Source organism: Camellia sinensis, chromosome 3, assembly GCF_055761805.1.
Source record: "Camellia sinensis isolate YWXY chromosome 3, ASM5576180v1, whole genome shotgun sequence".
Lineage (NCBI taxonomy): Eukaryota > Viridiplantae > Streptophyta > Magnoliopsida > Ericales > Theaceae > Camellia > Camellia sinensis.
The window spans coordinates 45102680-45127590 of record NC_138963.1 but is presented as its reverse complement, the minus strand read 5'-3'; the positions used below and the strand labels follow the sequence as shown (position 1 = coordinate 45127590).

General features: G+C 43.3%; 1 protein-coding gene across 3 annotated transcripts in view; it reads right to left on the bottom strand.

Moving 5' to 3' along the window:
* Nucleotides 1–292: 292 nt before the first annotated feature.
* The window catches only part of LOC145822513 (uncharacterized), a 32955-nt gene continuing 8336 nt past the window's right edge, over nt 293–24911 (bottom strand). Inside the window, exons 1-2 of one of the 3 annotated variants that reach the window (XM_082919675.1) lie at nt 1521–14291; nt 293–1353 (exon numbers count right to left, since the gene is read on the bottom strand). In XM_082919675.1, coding sequence (XP_082775801.1) covers nt 7909–9396 — 1488 coding nt within the window. In that variant the 5' untranslated portion in view covers nt 9397–14291 and the 3' untranslated portion in view covers nt 293–1353; nt 1521–7908. Of the gene's footprint in view, nt 14292–24911 lie in introns of those variants that run through there. The other 2 variants (XR_014363855.1, XR_014363854.1) reach the window with 2 other exon arrangements.

Here is a 24911-nt window from a genome sequence, read left to right as displayed (position 1 = left end):
CCATTTAGGTTTTTTTCTATTTTTAAAAAAATAAATAAAATAAAAAAATCTAAAAGTATAACCGTAAATTAACATGTTCACAGCAGAAACTGATAATTAGAAAAGGTGAGCAGCTTATCAGAATCAGCTTTTTTGAGTTAAAATAAGTTGTTAGAATCAAAAGCTGTTTCAAATAAGTTTTAACCAAATAATTCAAAATAACTTTTCCAAAACTAAAAACTATAAGTTGGCTCAAAAAAAACCAAAACAAACACCTGCAATGGCCTATTTTGTAAACCTAGCTAAAGTCAACTTTTTAATTTTTTAATTTTTTTGAGTCACATCATATCTTTACTTTTTTAAGAAAATTGTTTATAAATTCACTCTAACAACTGTCTAAGGCATTAAGTCTAGTGAAATTTTTTTTTTGGTGAGAAATCTACCATTTGTGAAATAGTTTGGTAAGAAGCTTTTTCATTAGTTTGAAGGATATTTTGTTTTTAATTTTACCCCTTAATTTATCTGTTGACTTTCGTAGACTATCTGTTCAAATTTTTTTCAATCTTTTCATAATTTTGCTATATGTTCCAATTTTTTGCCATCTGTTCAAAAAAAATTTATCTGTTGACTGTTCATTGACTATTTATTTAAATTTATATCTATCTGTTCAAATTTTTTTATCTGTTGAAATATTTTTTTATCTGTTGAATGTTTTTAACTTATATGTTGAAATTATCTATTTAAAAATCTATTTGTCAAAATTTACCGAAGTTATTTTTTCTTATATGTTGAAATTTACATAGCATATTTTCATGATTTGTTGAAATTATTTGTTCAAAAAATTTATCTATTAAATTTTACTAAACTTGTTTTCCCTTTCATTTGTTGGAATTTTTTTCACCCAAATCCACTTTCCCTCTTATCTGTTGAACCATGACTCCCCTTATGCACAAATACATGATCTGTTGAAAATGTTAGCTAAAATGTTGATCTTCCTCAGTTTCAATTTTCAATCAAACAAATGGCATTTCATCTAGATCTTACCATCATAACAATAACAAAAAAACTAAAATAAAATAAAATAAAAAATAATGAATAACATAGCCGTCACTGCCACCGTCACCAGTACTACTACCACCACCCCACCACCACTAGCAAATACATTCAAATCATAAACACATGTTTTCATAGCATACTCATACACATTACAGATCTAGATGGAAAATTCACACAGATACTTCAAGATCAGTCACTCAAATTTTCACATCGATACTCCAAGATCCATGAAAACAACCAAAGATCCATCACCAAGAAGATGACATAGAATTAACTGATGAACACCTTGTAAAAGAGAGACACTGTAATCATAGCAAGCTAGCGAGAGAGAGAGAGAGAGAAAGGATTAGAAGCTGGGATTTGGACAGTCGACAATTATGAAAGAAATAATATTTTAAACAAAGATGCTTGTTGAAGTGTGTATTAAAAAAGTGATTAGCTAAAATAGAAATGTAGCATATATACTGTACGGGAAAGAAATAAACCTTCTCGTATAATCCTGTTGATCAAGTCTGCGCTCCTCCTTACGACGTCACTTTACTCCCTAAAAACACAAGCGTGAGCTAGCCGGCGGGTGTGTGCCGAAAACCCCTCCGATGCCTAAGTCAGAAAAACAGACAAGTAGACAAGAAGCTCTGTGAATTCGAGAATCAAAGTTGTGTTACCTCTCCAAAGGTGATGTTTGTGAGCTTTTATAGGTTTCGTGTGGCACAATCCTAGTAGGACTTTTACTCCTCTATGCAGAGTCCTCCTAGAATTCATACTCCTGAAGGATAATGCTTATCCCTCAACACCCCGCTCACTGCTTAAACCAAGTGAGATGATTTTACCATGGCCGAACTACCATACGACCGAAGTAAGCATGGCCCTACTTAGCCGAACTATAATTAGTTTGGTTCTCTGTCCTCTGCTCTTACCCAGGTTTCTCCTAGCCCCAACCACGGTGTAATCAGACCGAGCTATCAAACAGCAAGGTTCTAGCCGAGATAACCTCGATAAGCCAAGACCGGACTAACTTTAAGTACAGCAACCGGGCTATGTTCAAAGCTTTCTTTCGGACCGGAGCAACTTCATACCCCTCTTGGGCCGGAGTAACTTTACACCTCTCTTGGGCCGGAGTAACTTCATGGCCTTTTTACTCAGTCCTTCACAACGTGGCCCATAACGGCCTATTACCCAGCTCGGCCCAATTTATAAGTATAAATTACCCTCTCAATTGCCCCTTAATTCCATCTGCGTAGCATGATAGGGATTACCTGTCTATCAGCCGAGCTAAACTATCTTTTAGCCTCTCCAGCCGAGCTAAAACCTTTTAGCTTTTCCAGTCGGGCTAAAAAAACCCCTTGTGCATATCCAGCCGAGCTAAAACCTTCCAGCCTATCCAACCGAGCTAATTACACACCGGGCTCCGCTTGTTCGGTCAAAATGTCTCTTCAATCACAACATCTGAATCGATTCCCATTCTAACGACACGTGGCAGGTTGCTATTGGCCATCCACAGCTGTAACGCCGCTCTCATACTTCGCAATATTCGAACAGTTCCCGCCTCCAGCTCTTTCACTAACACCAACTCTTTTGTATTTCAAAATTACTCACCATACTATTCAACTTCTCTCTCTGAATCTCCATTGCTCTTCAACCTCTGAGCTTGTGTTCTCCATTGCTACTGCTCTCATCTCCAGTTCTTGCCTCTTCATCTGGTAAGTACTGCACCTCTATCTTGTTTTGCTTTTGTGGTCTTTGCATTTGCTTTCTTTCATTCTTCGCACACTGTTTATGTTTTTGCAAAACATATTTTCTTGCTCTACCTTGCGTTTTCTAGGAAAAAACTTCATAAGAACCCCATAAACTTCATGAAGCCGTCTGCAGAACACTTAGTTTGATCCACAATTACCATACAACCGAACTAAAAAGTAGTTTGTAGTCAATGTCCTTCTATCAGACTTTAACCGAACTAGTACTCCATGTTGGTACCAGTAGTTTCAATAAGTCAAACCACTTCTTGATAGACCTTAACCGAGGTAAACGAACCGAACTAAGTCCGAACGTAGCATACTGAAACCTTATCTTTCGACCGAGCTAGGTCTTTGGGGCTAAGCCAGCTTTCTAAGTTTTTAGACCGAACTCAGAAAGTTGCCCCTTGAGGCTCAACCGGTCTGACTGAGCCTTCTCTTTAACCGAGATAACGAATCGCTTGCCAAGACCGAGCTATCGAACCCCCTGCTCAATCCGAGCTACTAAGCATCTTGTTGAAACCGAGACAGAACCTGTAGCATCCACATAGCCGAAGTAGGACTCCTATTCTTGCTTTTATTTTGTAGCACGGTCAATGATCTGTGCTTAACCCCTTTGTTTTCCACTTTGCAGACTTAGGTTGCCCAGGCACTCCACTGCGCGCTTAACCGAGCTACTGAGCACAATTTTGCGACCGATCTAATTTATTCATAACTTATAAAATAAATGGGGAAGTATAGATTTTTGGTAAATACTCCGGGCGGTCTAGCCGAATTCCGAAAAGATTACAATATACCCGACGACGTCCACCTAACCTTAGCCGAAAAAGATGTTATACCTTGGGGAAACCAAGGCTTTGTACCCTTTACCCTTCTTTCAATAATAGAAACCGGGCTAAGATTTCCAGTCCAACCCCTAATTTGTGAATTCCTTAGGCAAACCAGACTATGCCCAACCCAGCTTTTCACCAACTCCTATCGTATAATAATGGGTATAGCCGAACTAAACCGCCAAGCAGGCATCAACCTCGGTCTAGCCGAAATCTTCCACCACTATTCCATAGGTTCGAAGGAAGACGGCTGGGTGTACTATCTTAGAATATGTCGTCGACGTGAGAAAATAATAAAAAACACACCGGATAAAGACTTGAATGATGACGATTTTTTCCTAGAAAACGATTAGTTTTCTATTCAGCAGCCGAGCTAACAGTGATGACGATTAATTGGAAAAAATGAACGGTTAGTTTTCTACATATTCTAAGATAGTATTAACTACTTTTAGTATTAACTACTATTAATTACGGTTAGTTTTCTACATATTCTAAGATAGTATTAACTACTTTTTTCCTGGAAGTGTCTGGGAACTTTGAGGATCACCAGGCCCAGATTCCTGGCCGAAGTATTAATTGGAAAAAATGAACACCTGGTATAATTACTTCGGTTCCCTTGTCTGCTTCGTTTTATTTCGGTTTCCTATTCAGCAGCCGAGCTAACAGTGTCTTTTTTCACAGATTCAGCCCATCTTCAATCACTTTACAGCTACCCCAATCTAGGCACTCTCCGCGCCGCACTACGGTATCCAGAACGTAGTTGGGCCAAGCTGCTAAAGTTCGAACCGACCTATAGATATAGCGGCCGCCGAAAAGCCAGAGTGACTGACTTTTTGTTGGAAGACGCTCCTGAACCGGACCCTACCTTGCCACAAATTATCTTAGTCCCTCTGATAGACGAACAAGAAATGGCAAAAAAGAACAGAGTCAAGGCCCTCCTGACCGAAACCACCAGACCCGAAGTTCTGCCACCAAGCCAAACTCAAGAGACTGTGGTGGCCCTTCCTTCTCAACAGCCTTCTTCATCACGCCGAACTAAACGCGCCCGAACTACCCAGACCGAACAACGGTTAGTTGATGAAGACGAAACCACCCTTCCACCGAGCCGCCCACCGAGTCCGCAACCAGAGCCATCTGACCGAGCTACCTCCAAGTGGGCACCGAAGCTCACTTATCAGAACCAAGATATTAAGGAAACTGATTCGGTGGTTGCTGAGAAGGATCATATACTGGCCTTCAACCTTGCCAAAAGTGTGTGCCTTCCAAAGGACATGGAGCACCATAATCAGCTAAACATCGAGCTGAAGGCCATCCGGTCTTCAACAAAATCCATGATCCTGGTAGGTAGCACTCTCTTTTGCTTTTGTACCTTTCTAATTCTTCCTACTTTCAGCTCGGCTTAAAAAGGAAAGTTTCTATTCTATTGCAGGCCATTCAGAAGAACCACATTGCACACAAGCGGGTGTTGGAGCTCAGGAGAACATCAAGGGAGGCCATGGCAGAGGCCAAAGCCAAAACCGCCGAGCTCAAACAAGAACAAGTGAGGACGGCCGAGCTGGAGGCCGAGGTGACTCGTCTGACCGGCCTAGTTGCTTCGGCCGATGCTGACAGACAGAGAGCCCTAACCGAGATGAAAGACAAGTATTTGCGGGAATTGGCGAAACTTGAGTGTGTTAAGGACGCCGAAATAAATGTTTTGAAGAAGAAAGCTGAAGATGCCGAGGTGAAGGGCTTCAAGGAAGGCAAAGCTGCATACATCCAGCAGTGTGAAGCTGCGAAGGGCTTGTTCTTCAAGTGTGGCTGGAGGGGTGCCGTGGAGTAGCTCGGTTGCGGTCCCGACACCGAGGTCTTCAATGCTCCTCAGTATTTTATTCCGGCCTCACTGGCGAAGTATGCAGCCGATCTTCAGAAGCAATTCCTTGAAGCGTCTGACGATGACGATGAAGAGAATGAGCCAACTAACACTCCCGTTGACAATATTCCAGCTAACCAATCAGTTCGGGCGAAGCCTGCGGTTGAAGATCTAACCATTGAGCAACCTGCTGAAACCGAGCTCCCAACTCAGACTGTAATTCTGTCTGAAACCGGACTTCGGGTTGATGCCGAGCTCTGGATGTCGAAATAGATGACCTTTTTAGCTGATTTTGTATTTTTTTTCTTTTTCTCCTTTTTGCTTCGACTTGTAACCGGGCTATGGCCCTCCCTTTGTAATCGCTTTGAACTTGATTAATGAGGATGATCTTCTTTTGTGCTAACTGTTATCTCGGTTTACTTTCCTGTTTGAGCATGCTTTCTAACTGTAACTTGAAGCATACTATTTTTCAGCCGAGATACTTTATTTCGGTCTTATTTGTGCCAACTGACTGACCGTACTAGCCAACCACTCTTTAGTCGATATGCGTACTTCGGCGTACCAAGAGTGGTTTAATCCAGTCAACCATTCTTCAGCCTATACCCTTATTTCGACTGAAGAGTAATAAGAGTTGGTTTAATCCAGTCAACCACTCTTTAGTTGATGCCCTTACTTCGGCTAAAGAGTATCAAGAGTTGGTTTAATTCAGCCAACCTCTCTTTGGCCGATGTCCTTACTTCGGTCAACCACTCTTTAGCCGATGTCCTTACTTTGGCTAAAGAGTACCAAATGTTGGTTCAATCCAACCAACCACTCTTTAGCCGATGTCATTACTTCGGTTTAAGAGTACTGAGAGTTGATTTAATTCAGCCAACCACTCTTTTAGCCGATGTCCTTACGTCGACTAAAGAGTACTAAGAGTTGGTTTAATCCAGCCAACCACTCTTTTAGCTGATGTCCTTACGTCGGCTAAAGAGTACTAAGAGTTGGTTTAATCCAGCCAACCACTCTTCAGCCATACCCTTACTTCGGCTGAGAAGTAACAAAAGTTGGTTTAATCCAGCCAACCACTCTTCAGCCATACCCTTACTTCGGCTGAGAAGTAACAAAAGTTGGTTTAATCCAGCCAACCACTCTTTTAGCCGATGTCCTTACGTCGGCTAAAGAGTACTAAGAGTTGGTTTAATCCAGCCAACCACTCTTCAGCTATACCCTTACTTCGGCTGAGGAATAACAAGAGTTGGTTTAATCCAACCAACCACTCTTCAGCCATACCCTTACTTCGGCTGAAGAGTAATGAGAGTTGGTTTAATCCAGCCAACCTTCAAGTTAGTTTTTTCAGCCAACTTAGAATAGAATGTTTAGTTATTCCGACCAAACGTCCTGCAGCTTGGATCCTTATCCTGGGCTTAGGAGGGGTGTTGGTTTAATCTAGCCAACCTCTAAGTTAGTTTTTCTAGCCAACTTAGAATAAAATTTTTGGTTATTCCGACCAGACGTCCTGCAGCCTGGATCCTTATCCTGGGCTTAGGAGGGGTGTTGGTTTTTCCAGCCAACCTATAGATTGGTTTTTCCAACCAACCTTACTTTTGATGTCCCTAACTCACTAATACAATCTCATACAAAAAACAACTATGTTGAAAAGAATTGACTTTGTTTTATTAAGAGAAAGGAAAATTACACATACTCGTAAAAAAAGCTAAAAATAAAATAGTTTGAGATTGGCAGTGTTCCAAGGCCTTGGAATGGCTTTGTCGTCCTCATCTTCCAGGTGGTATGCCCCTTTGCTAGCTAATCCGACCACTTTGTAAGGTCCTTCCCAATTAGGCCCTAACTTGCCATCTCCTAGTATCAAGGTGTTTCCCATCACTTTGCGCAGTACCCAATCTCCGATCTTGAATTGTCTTGGATGCACTGTTCTGTTGTATTTCTTGGATAACTCTTGTTGGTATGAGGCAATGTGAACCAGTGCTCTTTCTCTTCTTTCTTCCGCAAGGTCGAGCTCCAATGCTATGGCTTCTCCATTTAAGTCTGGATCAAAATTTTCGCTTCTAATTGTGGGGAGGCCAACTTCCAGTGGGATTACGGCTTCCATGCCGTAGGCTAAGGAGAATGGTGTTTCTCCTGTTGATCGTCGAGGTGTGGTGCGGTAAGCCCATAAAACATGAGGAAGTTCCTCCGTCCACTTGCCTTTTGCCTTCTCTAACATTTTCTTCAGTCCATCCAAGACAACCTTGTTTGATGCTTCTGCTTGGCCATTTGCTTGAGGATATGCTGGTGTAGAATTGTAGAACTCTATCTTGTATTCTTCACAAAAGCTTCTAAAGATTTTGCCATCAAACTGGGTGCCGTTGTCTGATATGAGGGCTTTAGGTATGCCGAATCGAGTAATGATATTTTGTCAGACGAACTTCTTCACATCTTTTTCCTTGATTGATGCCAATGCTTCTGCTTCCACTCACTTTGTGATGTAATCTGTTGCTGCGAGAAAGAACTTCCTGTTTCCGGGCGCTGTTGGAAGTGGTCCTACTATGTCCAAGCCCCACATTGCAAAGGGCCATGGGCTAGTCAATGGTAGCAGTTCTCTGGCCGGCTGATGTATTTGATGTGCGAACTTCTGACATTTCTCGCACTTTTTCACATACTTCTCTGAGTCTGCTTGCATGTATGGCCACCAGTATCCTTGCGAAATGGCTCTGTAGGCTAACGATCTTCCTCCTTTGTGGCTTCCGCACAACCTTTCGTGTATTTCGAACAAGAATGCTTCTACTTTGCTGGGGTGGACACACTTTAAATAAGGTCCTGAGAATGACTTTTTGTATAATGCCATAGATGGGGAGAGCCAAAATCGCTGCGACTTTGCTCTAATTTTGTTAGCTTCTTTCTTTTCTTCCGGTAAGACGCCATCTTTTAGGAACAATATGATGAGATCCATCCATGAGGGGCCTAGCTCGGCGCAACATACCTTTTCTGCTTCGGGGTCTTCAATGCTTGGTCTTGGTAAGTAGTCGATGAGCAACGGATGAGGGATAGAAGTATCTGCCATTGAAGCGACGCCTGCTAGTTCGCCTGCTCTGCTGTTTTCCTCCCTGCCAATCTGTTTTATCCTTACTACTTCAAATTTCTTGATCTCTATTCTGACCAATTCTTGGTACTTGGCCATCCTATCATCTTTTGCTTCATAGTTGCCAGAAATTTGGTTTACCACCAGCTCTGAGTCGCTGTAGACCATTAGTTCGGTGGCCTTCATGTAGAACGTTGTTTTGAGACCTGCAAGAAGTGCTTCATACTCCGCTTCGTTGTTTGATGCTGGGAAGCCAAGGTTGATTGCTTGCTCCACAACCAGGCCGTCTGGTGAGATGAGGACTATGCCAAGTCCTGCACCATGTCGGTTGGATGCTCCATCTACAAAGAGCTTCCACATCTCTCCAACGAACAATTTCCAGCAAGTGAAGGGGTCAGATGATGTCGTGGGGTCAAGAATGTTGCTGGTGTTTTCTTCAAGGTCCATGCTTGCGGTCTGCCCCTCGCTATCTGATGGTACCAAGTCTTTATTTGTTGGCGAGTCTTGGTTCAGTGTAGCTTGGTTTGCTTCTTCCTTGCTGTCTTTAGTCTGGTCTGCCTTGGAGTCTGACTGAGTACCTTCTGCTAGGGGTTGCGCTATTCCGGCGTCAACTTCCATCCCTAGTTCGGTTGTGTCAGTTAGGTCGACTGGGCAGATATGATGACTTCCAAGAGTAAACTCTGGGACGAAGTCTGCCAAAGATTGGGCCTTTACTGCGGTTCTGGGTTGGAATTTGATATCGAATTGTCCCAACTCTATTGCCCACTTCAAGATTCGCCCAGAAAAGTTCGCCTTCTCAAACAAAACTTTTAGTGGGAAAGCTGTGAGGACGACTATGGTGTGGGCGTGAAAGTAGTGTGCCAATTTCCTGGAGGCCATCATTAAGGCCAATGCTAATTTTTCCAGTGGCAAGTACCTTGTTTCGGCTCCCAGCAATGTCTTGCTGACATAAAAGATGGGCAGATGTTGGATTCCTTCCGCACGAACCAACACTGCGCTAATTGCGTGCTGAGAGACTGCCAGGTACAAGAAAAGTTCTTTTCCAGGTACTGGGGTAACAAGTAGTGGTGGGGAAGACACTGTAGACACCCCATTTTTGACCGACCTTGAGACTCAGACGTCACCAGTTGAGCACTCGGTGATATTGCATATTGTGCTTGCTCAGAAGTTTCAGAGTCTCGGCTGCGAGCCTTGCCTCCGGACTTCCGGGCTCTTTTGCGCTTTGCCTCGATTTGCGAACCAGGCTCTGTTTTCTCTATTTTCTCTTACCGAAGGGAGAGAGAGGTCTCGTAGATCATCTCTCAGTGGCCGTAGGCTACGTTTCGTGGTCGTAGGCCATTTTGCCCGTTTGGAGTCCGGTTTTCGATTTTTCAGAGCCGTTGGCCGTGTGCCTCGGTTCAGGATTGCTTAACCACCTCCGTTTGCCCCAGTTTTTGGCATACATCTTATTTGCTCCCTTTTGAGGGACACTGTGGTTCGAGAAACCGACTTCATGGTCGAACACCACTTCCGGTGCCTAACAGTCAGTTTTCGGGGCCTCGGGCTGCGTGTTTCGGCCCCCGAACATTCATTTTGCATCGATTTTGGTTCATTTTTGGCAGGGACCTCTGTTTCATTGCTAGGAAGGTCATAGAAGGATGGGAGGCCAGTAATTGTTCTGTCAGCCAACTTTATCCCTTCATCGCCCTCCGTCGCCCGATTTTGTTCACTTCAAAGCCAATGTTGACCACCCTTGGGCCATTTTCTTGCACCCTAAACCCCATATTTATGATGTACACATCTAGGAGGCCACCAATATTTGGTGGCCGGCCAGTAATTCCTTTTGACCCTTTTGAACCCCTCCTAAAAGTGGGTTGTTCTCTCTCCTGGTTCACTTTCTCCAGTTTTTTACCACAGGGCTGTGTTGTGCACACATGGGAGGCCCTCTTTCTGTGGTGGCCGGCCATTAATTCTCATTGACCGTTTTGACCCTTGGCCGGCCGGCCATGGGGAAAGCCGGCCGGCCACCTGCAACCTCAATAATTGGCCGGCCATGTTCCTTGCTGCAGGCACATTCCAAATATGCATCTGTTTTCCCCCCATATTGTGTATCCGGGGGGGTACATTTTCGGAGGGAAACTTGGATTGTTTTCCCTCCATTTTTCCCTCCCTTTCCCCCCCCCTTTTTGCCTATATAACAGGGGCTCCAGCTCTGTTATTAGGGTTACAAAATTGCCCTAAGAGCTTTGCATACATACACCTTCTTGTCCTTCTCTTCCAAGCTCAAAACCCTTAAGTCCTACACTCATTTCTTCATCAACCCATAGCCCCACCCTTCCATCCTCCATTCCAGCAGCTGGAGGTTGTTCTTCAAGGCCTAGGAGTGCTGCAACTCAAGCCAAGAGTTGCCAAAAGAGTGGTCTTCAAGGGTAAGTTCTATTTCCCTCATTTTGGTCCATATTTTGCATGCTTTCTAGGCCACGCTTGCTTGCTGTTTTGGGCTCCAACCCTAACTGGAGTTAGGCTTATTTTGAGCTCCTTTTCACTTTTGTTTAAGGGCCTCTCACTGTTTGAGGCCTCCTTGTTGCACTTGCTTCATTATCTCTTTTGTATGCCTATTTCTCGTGTAGTATTTTTGGCCTATGTATAAATTGTTTTGAGCTCTGTCATGAACTGAGAAGTGGCTTATTTTGAGCCCTTCTTCAACATTGTTGAAGGGCTTATTGCTGTTTGAGGCTTCTATTTATCACTTGCCTTTATATCTCTTTTTTGACTCCATTTTTGCATGATTTATTAGCCTCTTGTGCTTCTGTTTTTGGACTTTGGTCCGAACTGAAAACAGCCTTATTTTGACCCCCTCTTCATGTTTCATTAAGGGTCATTTATTGTTTGAGGCATCCTTTTTGTACTTTGTGTTATAGCTCTCTTTTTTGCCTTATTTTGCATGGTATTTTGAGCATGCTTGTGTACTGTTTTTGGTCCGGTCATAAACTGTAAAAGGTCATATTTTGGGCCCCTCTTCAACATTATTGAAGGGCCCTCATCTGTTTGAGGCCAGCAACTGTGACTTGCTTCTTTATCTCACATTTAGGGCCATTTTTGCGCATCGGTTTAGCCCTATTTGTGTTTGCTGTTTGGCCTTGTTTAAAACTGTAAACATGCTTGTTTTGGGGCTGCCTTGAGTCTGTCTTTACATGTCATAATCAAATAATGCATGCTTGATGTAGCTATAAGTCATTTCGTGTACTTAATCTTGCATTTCGGGACCATTCCTTGCATCGGGTGCCATGCTTTTATGATTCGGGGCTGTTTTGGGTCATGTTTTAGCGTTGAAATTTGCATGTTTGCATATCATATTTCATGCCTTGCCATGTCTTGTTAGAGTGGCATTTGGTGCCTTAAGATCGGTCATCGGTTTGCGTGCATGCGTGCACCCATCTCGAGAGTCTCATTTTCATCTAATAGCCTCTTATGTGAGTGTGACTGAGGTCCACTCATGTTGGTGTAAGTCCATTGTGCATTGTGTATACCATTTCATCTCATAGCATTGCGTATGCTAGGTTGTATGTTAGCGCATTGTGTATGCCATGTTACCTCGTGCATCGTGTATGCCATTTCATAGCATTGTGTATGTTAGGTTGTATATTAGTTGCACTCATGCATGTCATGCATATTGCATTGTGCTTGGGATATGAGTTAGCCTGAGCACGGGAAACGAGGTACGTTTCGTACTCCGAGTGACGGAACGTGTCTCAATTCCCCAGTCATCGACACTCCAGATTATCCATGATGGAGTTAGGTTTTAGTTGAGTTTTTTATGTGCATTCATTCTATATTGAGTTGCACAATTCGACTTCTCGGCCATCATGCATCGAGATGCGTGATTGGTGGCACGAGGATTGAGGCATGCATGCATCTGTGAAAATGCATTGCTGTGCCCCTCTCCTGCTCTCTGTTGCAACAAATCAAGAATCAGCAATCTCCCGGAGCTTTGCGCGCTTTCCAAGAAATCATTGCAAAACAGAGGCTAATTGGGGTATCGCAGTGGATTTCCGTGCAAAGGCAACCCGAGCATGCATCATTCATCATCTGGAGAAGAGTCAAGACAGTCCCTGGCTTGCATGCCAGTTTATTATTTTTCTTAGTTAATTTGTAAATTAATTAGGGATTTGTACATATTTGGGCTGTATTATTTGGACTGTACTATTTATTCGGACCCTCTGCGCGAGGGCACAACTGTAATAAGTGTGCGTGTGTGTGATGCATGTCTTCCAACCCCACGTCTTTCTCCCTTTTATTTACCAGCTTTTGATGGTTAGATTAGGGCATGTTTCAATTAGCATACAGTATGATAGCATGTTTGCATTCATTCATCTGTTTTGCATGCACCGGGCTCGGCGCATCATACTAACTGCATTTGTATTTCAATTTCAAAGTTGAATACTTGTTAGCTGTTGCATCTCATATGTCATGTTTAGAATAGCCGAGTCTGCTATAGTTGCATTTTGCATGTGTTGCATTAGGCATTTCTGTATAATTAGGATCATGTATGGATTTCTAAATAGCTTTTGTTTTGGCTTGGAGTACTCGGTAAGTTTTTATGCTTTAGCATCCTTGCATGCGTGTGAGTGACTGCCATGAATAGCATGCTTACCATGAGGCTAATTGCTTATGTGATATAACTGCCTGAGTGCCTGTGGGTGAAGGTTGGGTTATTTGGATTGGAACAATTCATTCACTGTGTGTTTTAAAGCCCACTAGATAGTGGCAAAATCATGTTTTCTAAGCCCACCTGAGGGTGGCAAATCCACGTCTTAGCCTACTTGCGGGTAGCACCATCAAACCATTTTCAAATAAACAAACATGAAATGTTTTGTTCCAATTCAGGCGATCCAGTCTATACTTGTATGTTGTGCGCATCACATAGTAAATCTAGGCTAATAACCGAAATAAGAACACACAATGTTTTCAAAAATAGATATGATGGTTAGTAGAGGCCGATCTTTGATCGGGCGAGCGGGGGTGCTCACGAAGTGACCTTCTCCAATCGTACCCAAGTTCCCGAGCCGAGGCAACTTTGGTGATGACGGACACGTGGCCTTAGGCAACGAGTCAGGGTTTCCTAAATTTCTCCAAAATAAAACATTTAGGTGGCGACTCTGTATCTGGCAAAGCAGTCCATGTTTGGCACTTCTTTACAAAAAAATCTGTTTTCTCAAAACGATTTGCCGGATTTGGACTCTTTGGTTCAGATTTAGAACCGTGACAATTTGAGAGTCCTGAATTGTAGTGAGCCCAATATCCAACGGAACGGGGGGGGACTTGTTCCTCCCCGGGGCGTTCGGGGACGTCTACAGTTTCTGGCGACTCCACTAGGGATTTAGAGAACTTGACTCGAACTCATGATATCTGTTTTTTACTACACTTATGTGTTTCTTTGCATTGCATTTGCATTGGTGCGCCTAGGACACCGTGTTTGCCATCTGCTATTCCTGAACGGTTTGCCGGAGGCACGTCTTGTCAAGGCATGACCATAAGGCTGACCGGTTGTGGGTTCTGCCAGTATGGGAACACAAACCCCGGTTTTACCGGGGCACCTTTTTGACCATTCAACCTAGTGCATATTCGGATCCATAGTGACCATTCTAAACTAGGATAGGTTGCTTACCTGTTTATAGGTTGTTTGAAACCGCTGCGTGCGTAGTGAAACCCTAGCTCCTGACAAAATAGGACAGGGAAACCCTACCCCAACATAGGGGTGTTTTGGCTCTCACTTGTCTGCTATGTGCATTTAGAGTGCGTCTCTACAGGAATGCATGTATCAGTTTGCAAGTTTGGGCATCAGGCCTGCGGGCACCAGTTCAGTATCTTGGGATTCAGTTTACCTGAGGGTATCAGATTTAAGGCTGAATTTTGGGGGCTGAATTCAGTAGAGGGCACAGTCATCCTGTTACACTCGTATCTGTTTTGGTGAAGCTGAGCTGAGGTGCTGTTTGTTTTCTCTTTTGCTAGGTAGTCTTGGAACCATAGCTTCAGAAGGCTCCGATATCCCTCGAGGTTCATCGGACTTGCGCTGATAGATTTTGTCAGGTGAGAGATTCAGTTCAAGGGCAAATTAGTGTTCCTCCGCCAGAGGCAGGGTAAAAGGGGCCAGGTAGGCATAGATCACCGGTCCAGCGGTTACCAGATCAGTGGCCCTTATCCACCCCACCAGTGAATAGCCGGGCTGAGGCCTCAGTTTTTATCAGTTTTTAGTCACCCCACCAGTCAGTCAACAAGATCAGTAGAATACTGCCAGGATGGAAGAAATGATGCGCCAGCTCCAAGAGAGCATGAAACAAATGCAGGAGGACGCTGCCCGCCAAGCAGAGTTCTCTAAACAGCAGGCCACAGTCATGGCTCAGCAGGCCGAGCTAATCACTAGACTGCAACAGCAAAATGCAGCATCGGCCTCACATCAAGTTCCCTCTCCACCAGGGGTCCCGTTACCCGAGCAAGCACCTACTGTGCAGAATGCCCTGCCAAACACCCAGAACACCTTACCCAATGTCCAGAACATCCAAAAGGACATAGACCTTCCAACGGGGCCAGCTCCGCTTCTGCTTCCGCCTCAACTGTCCAAGACCCATACACCCAACCACCCGGACTCTCCATTCGAGTTCGAAATAGACCATACAGCTCTGAAACTGAGCAAGCTCGAGAAGCTTTTCAAGAAATCACAAGGAGTAAAAGCTATTCCGGATATCGAGGACGGATATACCGATGTGGCCGTAACGTTGCCAGATAGATTCAAGATGCCGCAGATTGATCGTTTTGACGGATCCGGGGATCCCATGGTCCACCTCCGGTTATTCTCAGATATATTGCTGCCAATGGGCCTAACTCGACCGCAAAAGCTTTCGCTGTTCGGCCGAACCCTGTCGGGTGTGGCCGCTATCTGGTACGCAAAATTGGAAGATGAGGTAAAAAGAAGTTGGGATGAAATGACCGAGGCCTTTGTCGCACAATACTCGTACAATACCCAGATCGAGATTACAACTCGTGATCTCGAAACAACGAGGCAGGAGCCCAAAGAGACTTTCTCAGATTTCGTAACTCGGTGGAGGGCGAAGGCATCGATGATGACCCTGAGGCCTACTGACAAGGACCAGATCAGGATGATTGTGCGCAATCTCCAGCCAAAACTGATGCAAAAGATGATTGTACTCCCCTTCCTTACTTTTTCTGATCTGCATGAGATGGGGGTACAGATTGAGGACGCTATGAAGCAGGGCCTTCTTGACCAGGAGAAAGAGCAGCCCAGGAGGGCATTTTCCCGCAGTTCAAATGCGACCACCAGTGGTGATGCAGCTACAAGATCTTCTGATGTGGGCATGGTTACCACCACCGTATCAAAAACAGCTACCCCATTCACCGGTGCGTCAAGGAGTAGCTCACAAGAAACCAAATATCCACCTCGAGTCAAGAGGGTTTTCACCCCACTTCATATGCCTTTGTCAAAAGCTCTAGAGGTCTTAATCCGGAAAGGGCATCTGAAACCGTTGGAACAATGGCCCCTACCCGATCCTATCCCTGCAAAACATGATCAGACTAAATACTGCGCCTACCATCAACAAACCGGTCATGACACCGACAGTTGCTTTCGTCTGTGCCATGATGTACAAGATCTATTTGACAACGGGGTCATCCCCGCACCAGGTCCTACAAAGTCTATCGGCATTTGATCAGTGAACTTGTGGGGGATAATGTGATTATGTGATCGGGGGATGAACCACCTGCGGGCGGCACTCAGTTTACTCCAGATGTGACGTATGGCACGCACTGTTTTGAGCATTTGCGAGTGCTGGTTTTTGTAGCTTCCGACTTGGGTGTTGGTTCAGTCTTGTTGTTTTGTTTTGAGTCTGTCTTTTTGTTTTGAGTCAAGTCTCTTTTTTTTGGGTCTGTCTTGTTGTATCGAGTCAGTCCTGTTGTATAGGAGTCAGGTGATTCCGGGGGGTGTTACCTCGGGCGTCATCATTTTGTTTTGTGTTTATCTTTTCGTTTTGTTTTGAGTCTGTTTCTGCCAGGGAACCAATTGTGCCGACAGATTTTGAATGAAACAGCAGTGATTTTCACGCTCTCGTATTTGCTTCTGCCTTGTGCCAGTTATGTCGGAAGTTCTGAATGAGATGGCAGTATTTGACTAAGAACTCTGCCTTTTCTGTGCCTTGAAGTCATTGTAATGACCTGAGTTTTTCAAAACTTTTTGAACGTTGCGATGAAAACAAAGAGAGGAATTCCTCGGGATTTGCAAAATTTGATCAAACTGAGAGAAAGAGAGGCGTGCTAAGCCCTTAATGAATGAAATCATGCTTGTTAGTGTGAGTATTGAGAAGGACCCTAGCTTTGATCCAGATTGGTTCTACACTATCTTCGGCGCTAGCGATTTGTCGCTTTCTTAAAAACTTTCAAAAAACAAAATGTTTTGCGCAGTCCTGTGAAGACTTGTGTGGAATCGCTCTTGAGATTGTGCAGCCTAGGATCGCTCTCAGCCTCAAGATTCAATCCATTTGTTTTCGAACCTTGGACCAATTCAAAACGTTCAACGGTCAACCGCCATGTAAGGCCTGTGTGGCCAGATTTGAAGCAGCCCTCAAACAAGAGGCACCCAAAGTCAGGTCAAGAAGATTAGATCTCATCAGAAGAAGCTTGCGAAGCTAGAACAGCAGCCATTCTCCTGGATTCAGATAATTTCAGGATCTCAAAACCATTTGGCATGGACTTGTTATACTTTTACCCTTTGAGAGGCTCGCTGGGCCGAAAACCCAGAAGGGCGACCCAGGCAAAAGTTAGAGCAAGAGAAAAATACAAAAAAAAGAAGCAAAAAATGCAAAAAGAAAAGAAAAAGAAAAATGCAAAAAAAGAAGAAGAAAAAGGAATGAAAAGAATATCAAAAAAAAAGAAAGAAAAAAATTGAGAAAAAGAAAAAAGAAGAACAAAGCTCGCAAGGTCGAAAACCCGCAACGAGCGCCTTGGCAAAAGTTAGAGCCTAAAAAGTGAAGGTTAAATACCCGAGTGTACCTTAACCCCGAACTACGTGAGGCTTGATTCCTATCTTTGGGATACGTAGGCAACTTCATTCTGAAGTCCAGTCGAAAAACACTTCAAATTCGATTATGTCCATGCGATGGTTTTGGTCATCTTTGTCTTCTCTGTATCTGAGAGTCTGGTTGTGTTCGTCGCTCTGAGGACTGCCTACAATGCGCTGCGGTGCTATCCAAACAAGGGGCAACTTTCCGTTGCCATTCAAAACGCCGCAGTGTCATTTCAAACAAGGGGCAACTTTCCGTTGCCATGCAGTGTCCTTCAAACAAGGGGCAATTTTCCATTACTATGGGTCCGAGGTTGTGCATCTCAAGAGTAGGTTCCGTACTCGTTGAGCAGTGGTCGTTTGCAAAAATAGTTTTTGAGAATTTTTACTGAGGTTGACTAATCTTCTCGAAAAGTACTCCATTTTTCAAAACTGGACCATTTCTCGGACCCAAAAAAGGAAAACTCTCAGTGCTCATAGCCTAACTTGCATGATTTTAAATCAGAAAATCGAACAAGCGCATTAATCTAACTCTCATGTTGGTCAAAACTGTTTTAGTAGAAAGCAAAAACAAAAAATGGTCAAAATGATGAACTAGGGGCACAGTTGAGTCAGGTGTTCTGTCTTTTCCCTTTTGTCAAAATACTTGCCAGAAAGGGCACTCTACTTGTCGGAAAGGGCACCGTATTCGCCAAAAAAGGGCACAACAAAGGGCAGAAAGCTCTCACATCCTCCAAGCAACGAGGTATCAAGCAAAGTGCGAAGCACGAACTAGAATGGGGCAAGATATTCCACTCTATCATCTGGACAGATCTTATCACATCCAAACTCCCCAGCAAAGCATCATCAATTGATGTTAGCTGCAGATTTGCTACACACCCAGTTGTAGCGCAACCTTTCCGTGGGAGGAATTCACTAGCTATGAGCGGAAGAAAGAGAATCTAGCAGAATGCTAGGGGCACGAGCCCACAATTTGCTGTTTATCCATCAACCATCCAGGAAAGGGATGAAAAATGAGAGATTGAAGAATAGAGAGATGTGCGATGAGAGGAAAAGTGAGAAGAGGGCTTTTTCAAAAAAAACAGAGCTTGAGGGCCGAGTGATGTGAGAACCACAAATGAGAAATGGTGGGAAACACTACCCGGTGAAACAGGCTCCCTGTGCACGTCTGGGTGTCGTGTCTTTTTGTTTTATCTCGATTCTTGTTTTAAGTCGTTTCGAGTATTACTCGATGTGTCTAGGTTGTTTACCTTTTGTTTTCAGTTGTTGAGTCGTAGTGCGCTGTGTTCAGTCGTAGGCTCAATACCCGGCCGAAAACTCGTCTCTCAATTTCAAAAATAAAATCGTTTTGTGCTCCGAGTGCCGTGTCGTTCTCCAGATTTGTACAAAACAGAATTTGTTTTTTCATAAAAACCGCAGGGTTCAACCCAGGTCATGTGAGAACAGTAGAACTAGGACCTATCTAAAGCTATATATGGTTCCGGACTGCAAAGCAAAAGCAAAAGAGGAAAATGTCGGGTATCTGAGTTTGTTTCAACTTCAGTAAGTTCCGAAACTACATTCCGTGTGTACCTCTTCAAGTCTTGCCAATGCTCCGAAGTATGAGTGTGCCTCTACCTCAAGCTCAAGATCAAGTCTGCTTCAAGCCAGAATAGGCAATCAGAAGTGCTCTCCTTGAGGACCGTTTCATGCCAGGGACATCTTGGCCGTGTTTGCAATGAGTTCCTAAGAGACCAGCTGCGACGGTGGAAACTAGAGTTCGAATGGCTGATGCCTAGAACATAAAGGTTCGGGATTTTCGAGACTAAAGTCTGGTTTAAATACCCAGAGGCGTGTCCTCGGCTTGAAATCTGTATGGAAGCCCCATAGGTTGAGATAGCGTGTATGCACCTCAATTCTGGATACTGAACCAACCTAGTCTGTCACCCCGTTGGAGAATAGGAAAAGTTGTGAATATGATCAGGAAGAAAGGCAGCATCCAAAGTGTTCTAGGTGAAGAATCCTTGTCAGTATTTCAGAACCTTTGTACTGTGAGTTGAAGGTAAGTGTTCGAAGAGCACAAGGGGAGATCCCCGTCGGAGCAAAGCGGTTCACCGCCACTCACCTCATGAGGTGCTTTCTAAAGCGTTGTTTTGTCCATTTATTGCTTTCTTTAAGCATCATGCATTGTATTGCATTGTACCTATCAAGTTTCTTTCTCATTCATGCACGATATTGTATGTACGGTTCATTCAAAGAAGTTCCGTTTGAGATCCTTTACTTAGTGTATCAATCACACTTCATTCACTTTTGCGTATCTATCACACACATTCTCATTTTGTGTATCTACCATGCACGTATTCACTTTAGTGTATCTATCACATGCATTCTCGTGTTGTGTATCAATCACACTTCACTTCATTCACTTAGTGTATCAATCACACTTCATTCACTTTTGTGTATCTATCACACACATTCTCATTTTGTGTATCTACCATGCACGTATTCACTTTAGTGTATCTATCACATACATTCTCGTGTTGTGTATCAATCACACTTCACTTCATTCATTTAGTATATCAATCATACTCTGTTTACATAGTGCATCTATTACACTTTGTGTTCATTTTCAGTGTATCCATCACACTCGTTCACATTGTGCATCTATCACACTTTGTGTTCATTTTTAGTATATCAATCATACTCGTTCACTAAGTGCATCTATCACACTTCGTGTTCGCATTTAGTATATCAATCATACTCTGTTCACATTGTGCATCTATCACACTTTGTGTTCATTTTTAGTATATCAATCATACTCGTTCACTAAGTGCATCTATCACACTTCGTGTTCGCATTTAGTATATCAATCATACTATGTTCACATTGTGCATCTATCACACTTTGTGTTCATTTTCGGTATATCAATCATACTCTGCTCACATTGTGCATCTATCACACTTTGTGTTCATTTTCAGTATATCAATCATACTCTGTTCACATTGTGCATCTATCACACTTTGTGTTCATTTTTAGTATATCAATCATACTCGTTCACTATGTGCATCTATCACACTTCGTGTTCGCATTTAGTATATCAATCATACTCGTTCACTAAGTGCATCTATCACACTTCGTGTTCACATTTAGTATATCAATCATACTCTACTCATACTGTGCATCTATCACACTTTGTGTTCATTTTCAGTGTATCCATCACACTCGTTCACATTGTGCATCTATCACACTTTGTGTTCATTTTTAGTGTATCAATCATACTCGTTCACTAAGTGCATCTATCACACTTTGTGTTCATTTCAGTATATCAATCATACTTTGTTCACTAAGTGCATCTATCACACTTCGTGTTCACATTTAGTATATCAATCATACTCTGTTCACACTGTGCATCTATCACACTTTGTGTTCATTTTCAGTATATCAATCATACTTTGTTCACTAAGTGCATCTATCACACTTTGTGTTCATTTTCAGTATATCAATCATACTCTGTTCACTAAGTGCATCTATCACACTTCGTGTTCACATTTAGTATATCAATCATACTCTGCTCACATTGTGCATCTATCACACTTTGTGTTCATTTTCAGTATATCAATCATACTCTGTTCACTAAGTGCATCTATCACACTTCGTGCTCACATTTGGTATATCAATCATACTCTGCTCACATTGTGCATCTATCACACTTTGTGTTTATTTTCAGTATATCAATCATACTCTGCTCACATTGTGCATCTATCACACTTTGTGTTCATTTTCAGTATATCAATCATACTCTATTCACTAAGTGCATCTATCACACTTCGTCCTCACATTTGGTATATCAATCATACTATGCTCACATTATGCATCTATCACACTTTGTGTTCATTTTCAGTATATTTATCATACTCTATTCACATAGTGCATCTATCACACTTTGTGTTCACCTTCAGTGTATCAATCACACTTTGTTCACTTAGTGCATCCATCACACTTTGCGTCCACTTTTTGTATATCCATCATACTTTGCTTCACGTAGTGCATCTATCACACTCTGTGTTCACTTTCAGTGTATCAATCACACTCTGTTCACTTTGTGTATCTATCACACTTTGCTTCGCTTAGTGTATCAATCACATTTTATTCATATAGTGTATCCAGTACGCTCTCTTCACTTTTGTGTATCTATCACACATGCTCGCTAAGATTGCACCATAACTGCATGAAATGTAGTTCGATTTGCATTCTTGCTTAAAACTGTTGCATCTATTTGCGAATACTTGCTTCATTACAGCTTGCTGCATTTGCATGGTCATGAGTTGCCTTCGGCTTCTTGCATTTTCGGTTGCATTTTGCCCCTGCCTGCGGGCATATCATTGTTATTTCGTATGTTTGTCTAAGTCTTCGGCCTTGTCAAAAATGGGTCGTTTCTGGGCTTTGACATTCACTCCCGTCGCTTATGACTTTCGAGTTCTGTCAAAGAGGGGCAACTGTAGACATCCCATTTTTGACCGACCTTGAGACTCAGACGTCACCAGTTGAGCACTCGATGATATTGCATATTGTGCTTGCTCAGAAGTTTCAGAGTCTCGGCTGCGAGCCTTGCCTCCGGACTTCCAGGCTCTTTTGCGTTTTGCCTCGGTTTACGAACCAGGCTCTGTTTTCTCTATTTTCTCTTACCGAAGGGAGGGAGAGGTCTCGTAGATCATCTCTCAGTGGTCGTAGGCTACGTTTCGTGGTCGTAGGCCATTTTTCCCGTTTGGAGTCCGATTTTCGATTTTTCGGAGCCGTTGGCCGTGTGCCTCGGTTCGGGACCGCTTAACCACCTCCGTTTGTCCCGGTTTTTGGCATACATCTTATTTGCTCCCTTTTGAGGGACACTGTGGTTCAAGAAACCGACTTCGTGGTCGAATACCACTTCCGGTGCCTAACAGTCAGTTTTCAAGGACTCGGGCTGCGCGTTTCGGCCCCCGAACATTCATTTTGCATCGGTTTTGGTTCATTTTTGGCAGGGACCTCTGTTTCATTGCTAGGAAGGTCATAGAAGGATGGGAGGCCAGTAATTGTTCTGTCAGCCAACTTTATCCCTTCATCGCCATCCGTCGCCCGATTTTGTTCACTTCAAAGCCAATGTTGACCACCCTTGGGCCATTTTCTTGCACCCTAAATCCCATATTTGTGATGTACACATCTAGGAGGCCACCAATATTTGGTGGCCGGCCAGTAATTCCTTTTGACCCTTTTGAACCCCTCCTAAAAGTGGGTTGTTCTCTCTCCTGGTTCACTTTCTCCAGTTTTTTACCACAGGGCTGTGTTGTGCACACATGGGAGGCCCTCTTTCTGTGGTGACCGGCCATTAATTCTCATTCACCATTTTGACCCTTGGCTGGCCGGCCATGGGGAAAGCCGGCCAGCCACCCGCAACCTCAGTAACCGGCCGGCCATGTTCCTTGCTGCAGGCACATTCCAAATATGCATCTGTTTTCCCCCCAGATTGTGTATCCAGGGGGTGCATTTTTTGAGGGAAACTTGGATTGTTTTCCCTCCATTTTTCCCCCCTTTTTTCCCCCCTCCCTTTTTGCCTATATAACAGGGGCTCCAGCTCTGTTATTAGGGTTACAAAATTGCCCTAAGAGCTTTGCATACATACACCTTCCTCTCCCTCTCTTCCAAGCTCAAAACCCTTAAGTCCTACACTCATTTCTTCATCAACCCATAGCCCCACCCTTCCATCCTCCATTCCAGCAGCTGGAGGTTGTTCTTCAAGGCCTAGGAGTGCTGCAACTCAAGCCAAGAGTTGCCAAAAGAGTGGTCTTCAAGGGTAAGTTCTATTTCCCTCCTTTTGGTCCATATTTTGCATGCTTTCTAGGCCACGCTTGCTTGCTGTTTTGGGCTCCGACCCTAACTGGAGTTAGGCTTATTTTGAGCTCCTTTTCACTTTTGTTTAAGGGCCTCTCACTGTTTGAGGCCTCCTTATTGCACTTGCTTCATTATCTCTTTTGTATGCCTATTTCTCGTGTAGTATTTTTGGCTTATGTATAAATTGTTTTGAGCTCTGTCATGAACTGAGAAGTGGCTTATTTTGAGCCCTTCTTCAACATTGTTGAAGGACTCATTGCTGTTTGAGGCTTCTATTTATCACTTGCCTTTATATCTCTTTTTTGGCTCCATTTTTGCATGATTTATTAACCTCTTGTGCTTCTGTTTTTGGACTTTGGTCCGAACTGAAAACAGCCTTATTTTGACCCCCTCTTCATGTTTCATTAAGGGTCATTTATTATTTGAGGCATCCTTTTTATACTTTGTGTTATAGCTCTCTTTTTGGCCTTATTTTGCATGGTATTTTGAGCATGCTTGTGTACTGTTTTTGGTCCGGTCATAAACTGTAAAAGGTCATATTTTAAGCCCCTCTTCAACATTGTTGAAGGGCCCTCATCTGTTTGAGGCCAGCAACTGTGACTTGCTTCTTTATCTCACATTTAGGGCCATTTTTGCGCATCGGTTTAGCCCTATTTGTGTTTGCTGTTTGGCCATGCTTAAAACTGTAAACATGCTTGTTTTGGGGCTGCCTTGAGTCTGTCTTTACATGTCATAATCAAATAATGCATGCTTGATGTAGCTATAAGTCATTTCGTGTGCTTAATCTTGCATTTCAGGACCATTCCTTGCATCGGGTGCCATGCTTTTATGATTCGAGGCTGTTTTGGGTCATATTTTAGCGCTGAAATTTGCATGTTTGCATATCATATTTCATGCCTTACCATGTCTTGTTAGAGTGGCATTTGGTGCCTTAGGATCGGTCCTCGGTTTGCGTGCATGCGTGCACGCATCTCGAGAGTCTCATTTTCATCTAATGGCCTCTTATGTGAGTGTGACTGAGGTCCACTCATGTTGGTGTAAGTCCATTGTGCATTGTATATGCCATTTCATCTCATAGCATTGCGTATGCTAGGTTGTATGTTAGCGCATTGTATATGCTATGTTACCTCGTGCATCGTGTATGTCATTTCATAGCATTGTGTATGTTAGGTTGTATATTAGTTGCACTCATGCATGTCATACATATTGCATTGTGCTTGGGATAGGAGTTAGCCTGAGCACGGGAAACGAGGTACATTTCGTACTCCAAGTGACGGAACGTGTCTCAATTCCCCAGTCACCGACACTCCGGATTATCCATGATGGAGTTAGGTTTTAGTTGAGTTTTTTATGTGCATTCATTCTATATTGAGTTGCACAATTCGATTCCTCGGCCATCATGCATCGAGATGCGTGATTGATGGCACAAGGATCGAGGCATGCATACATCTGTGAAAATACATTGTTATGCCCCTCTCCTGCTCTCTGTTGCAGCAAATCAAGA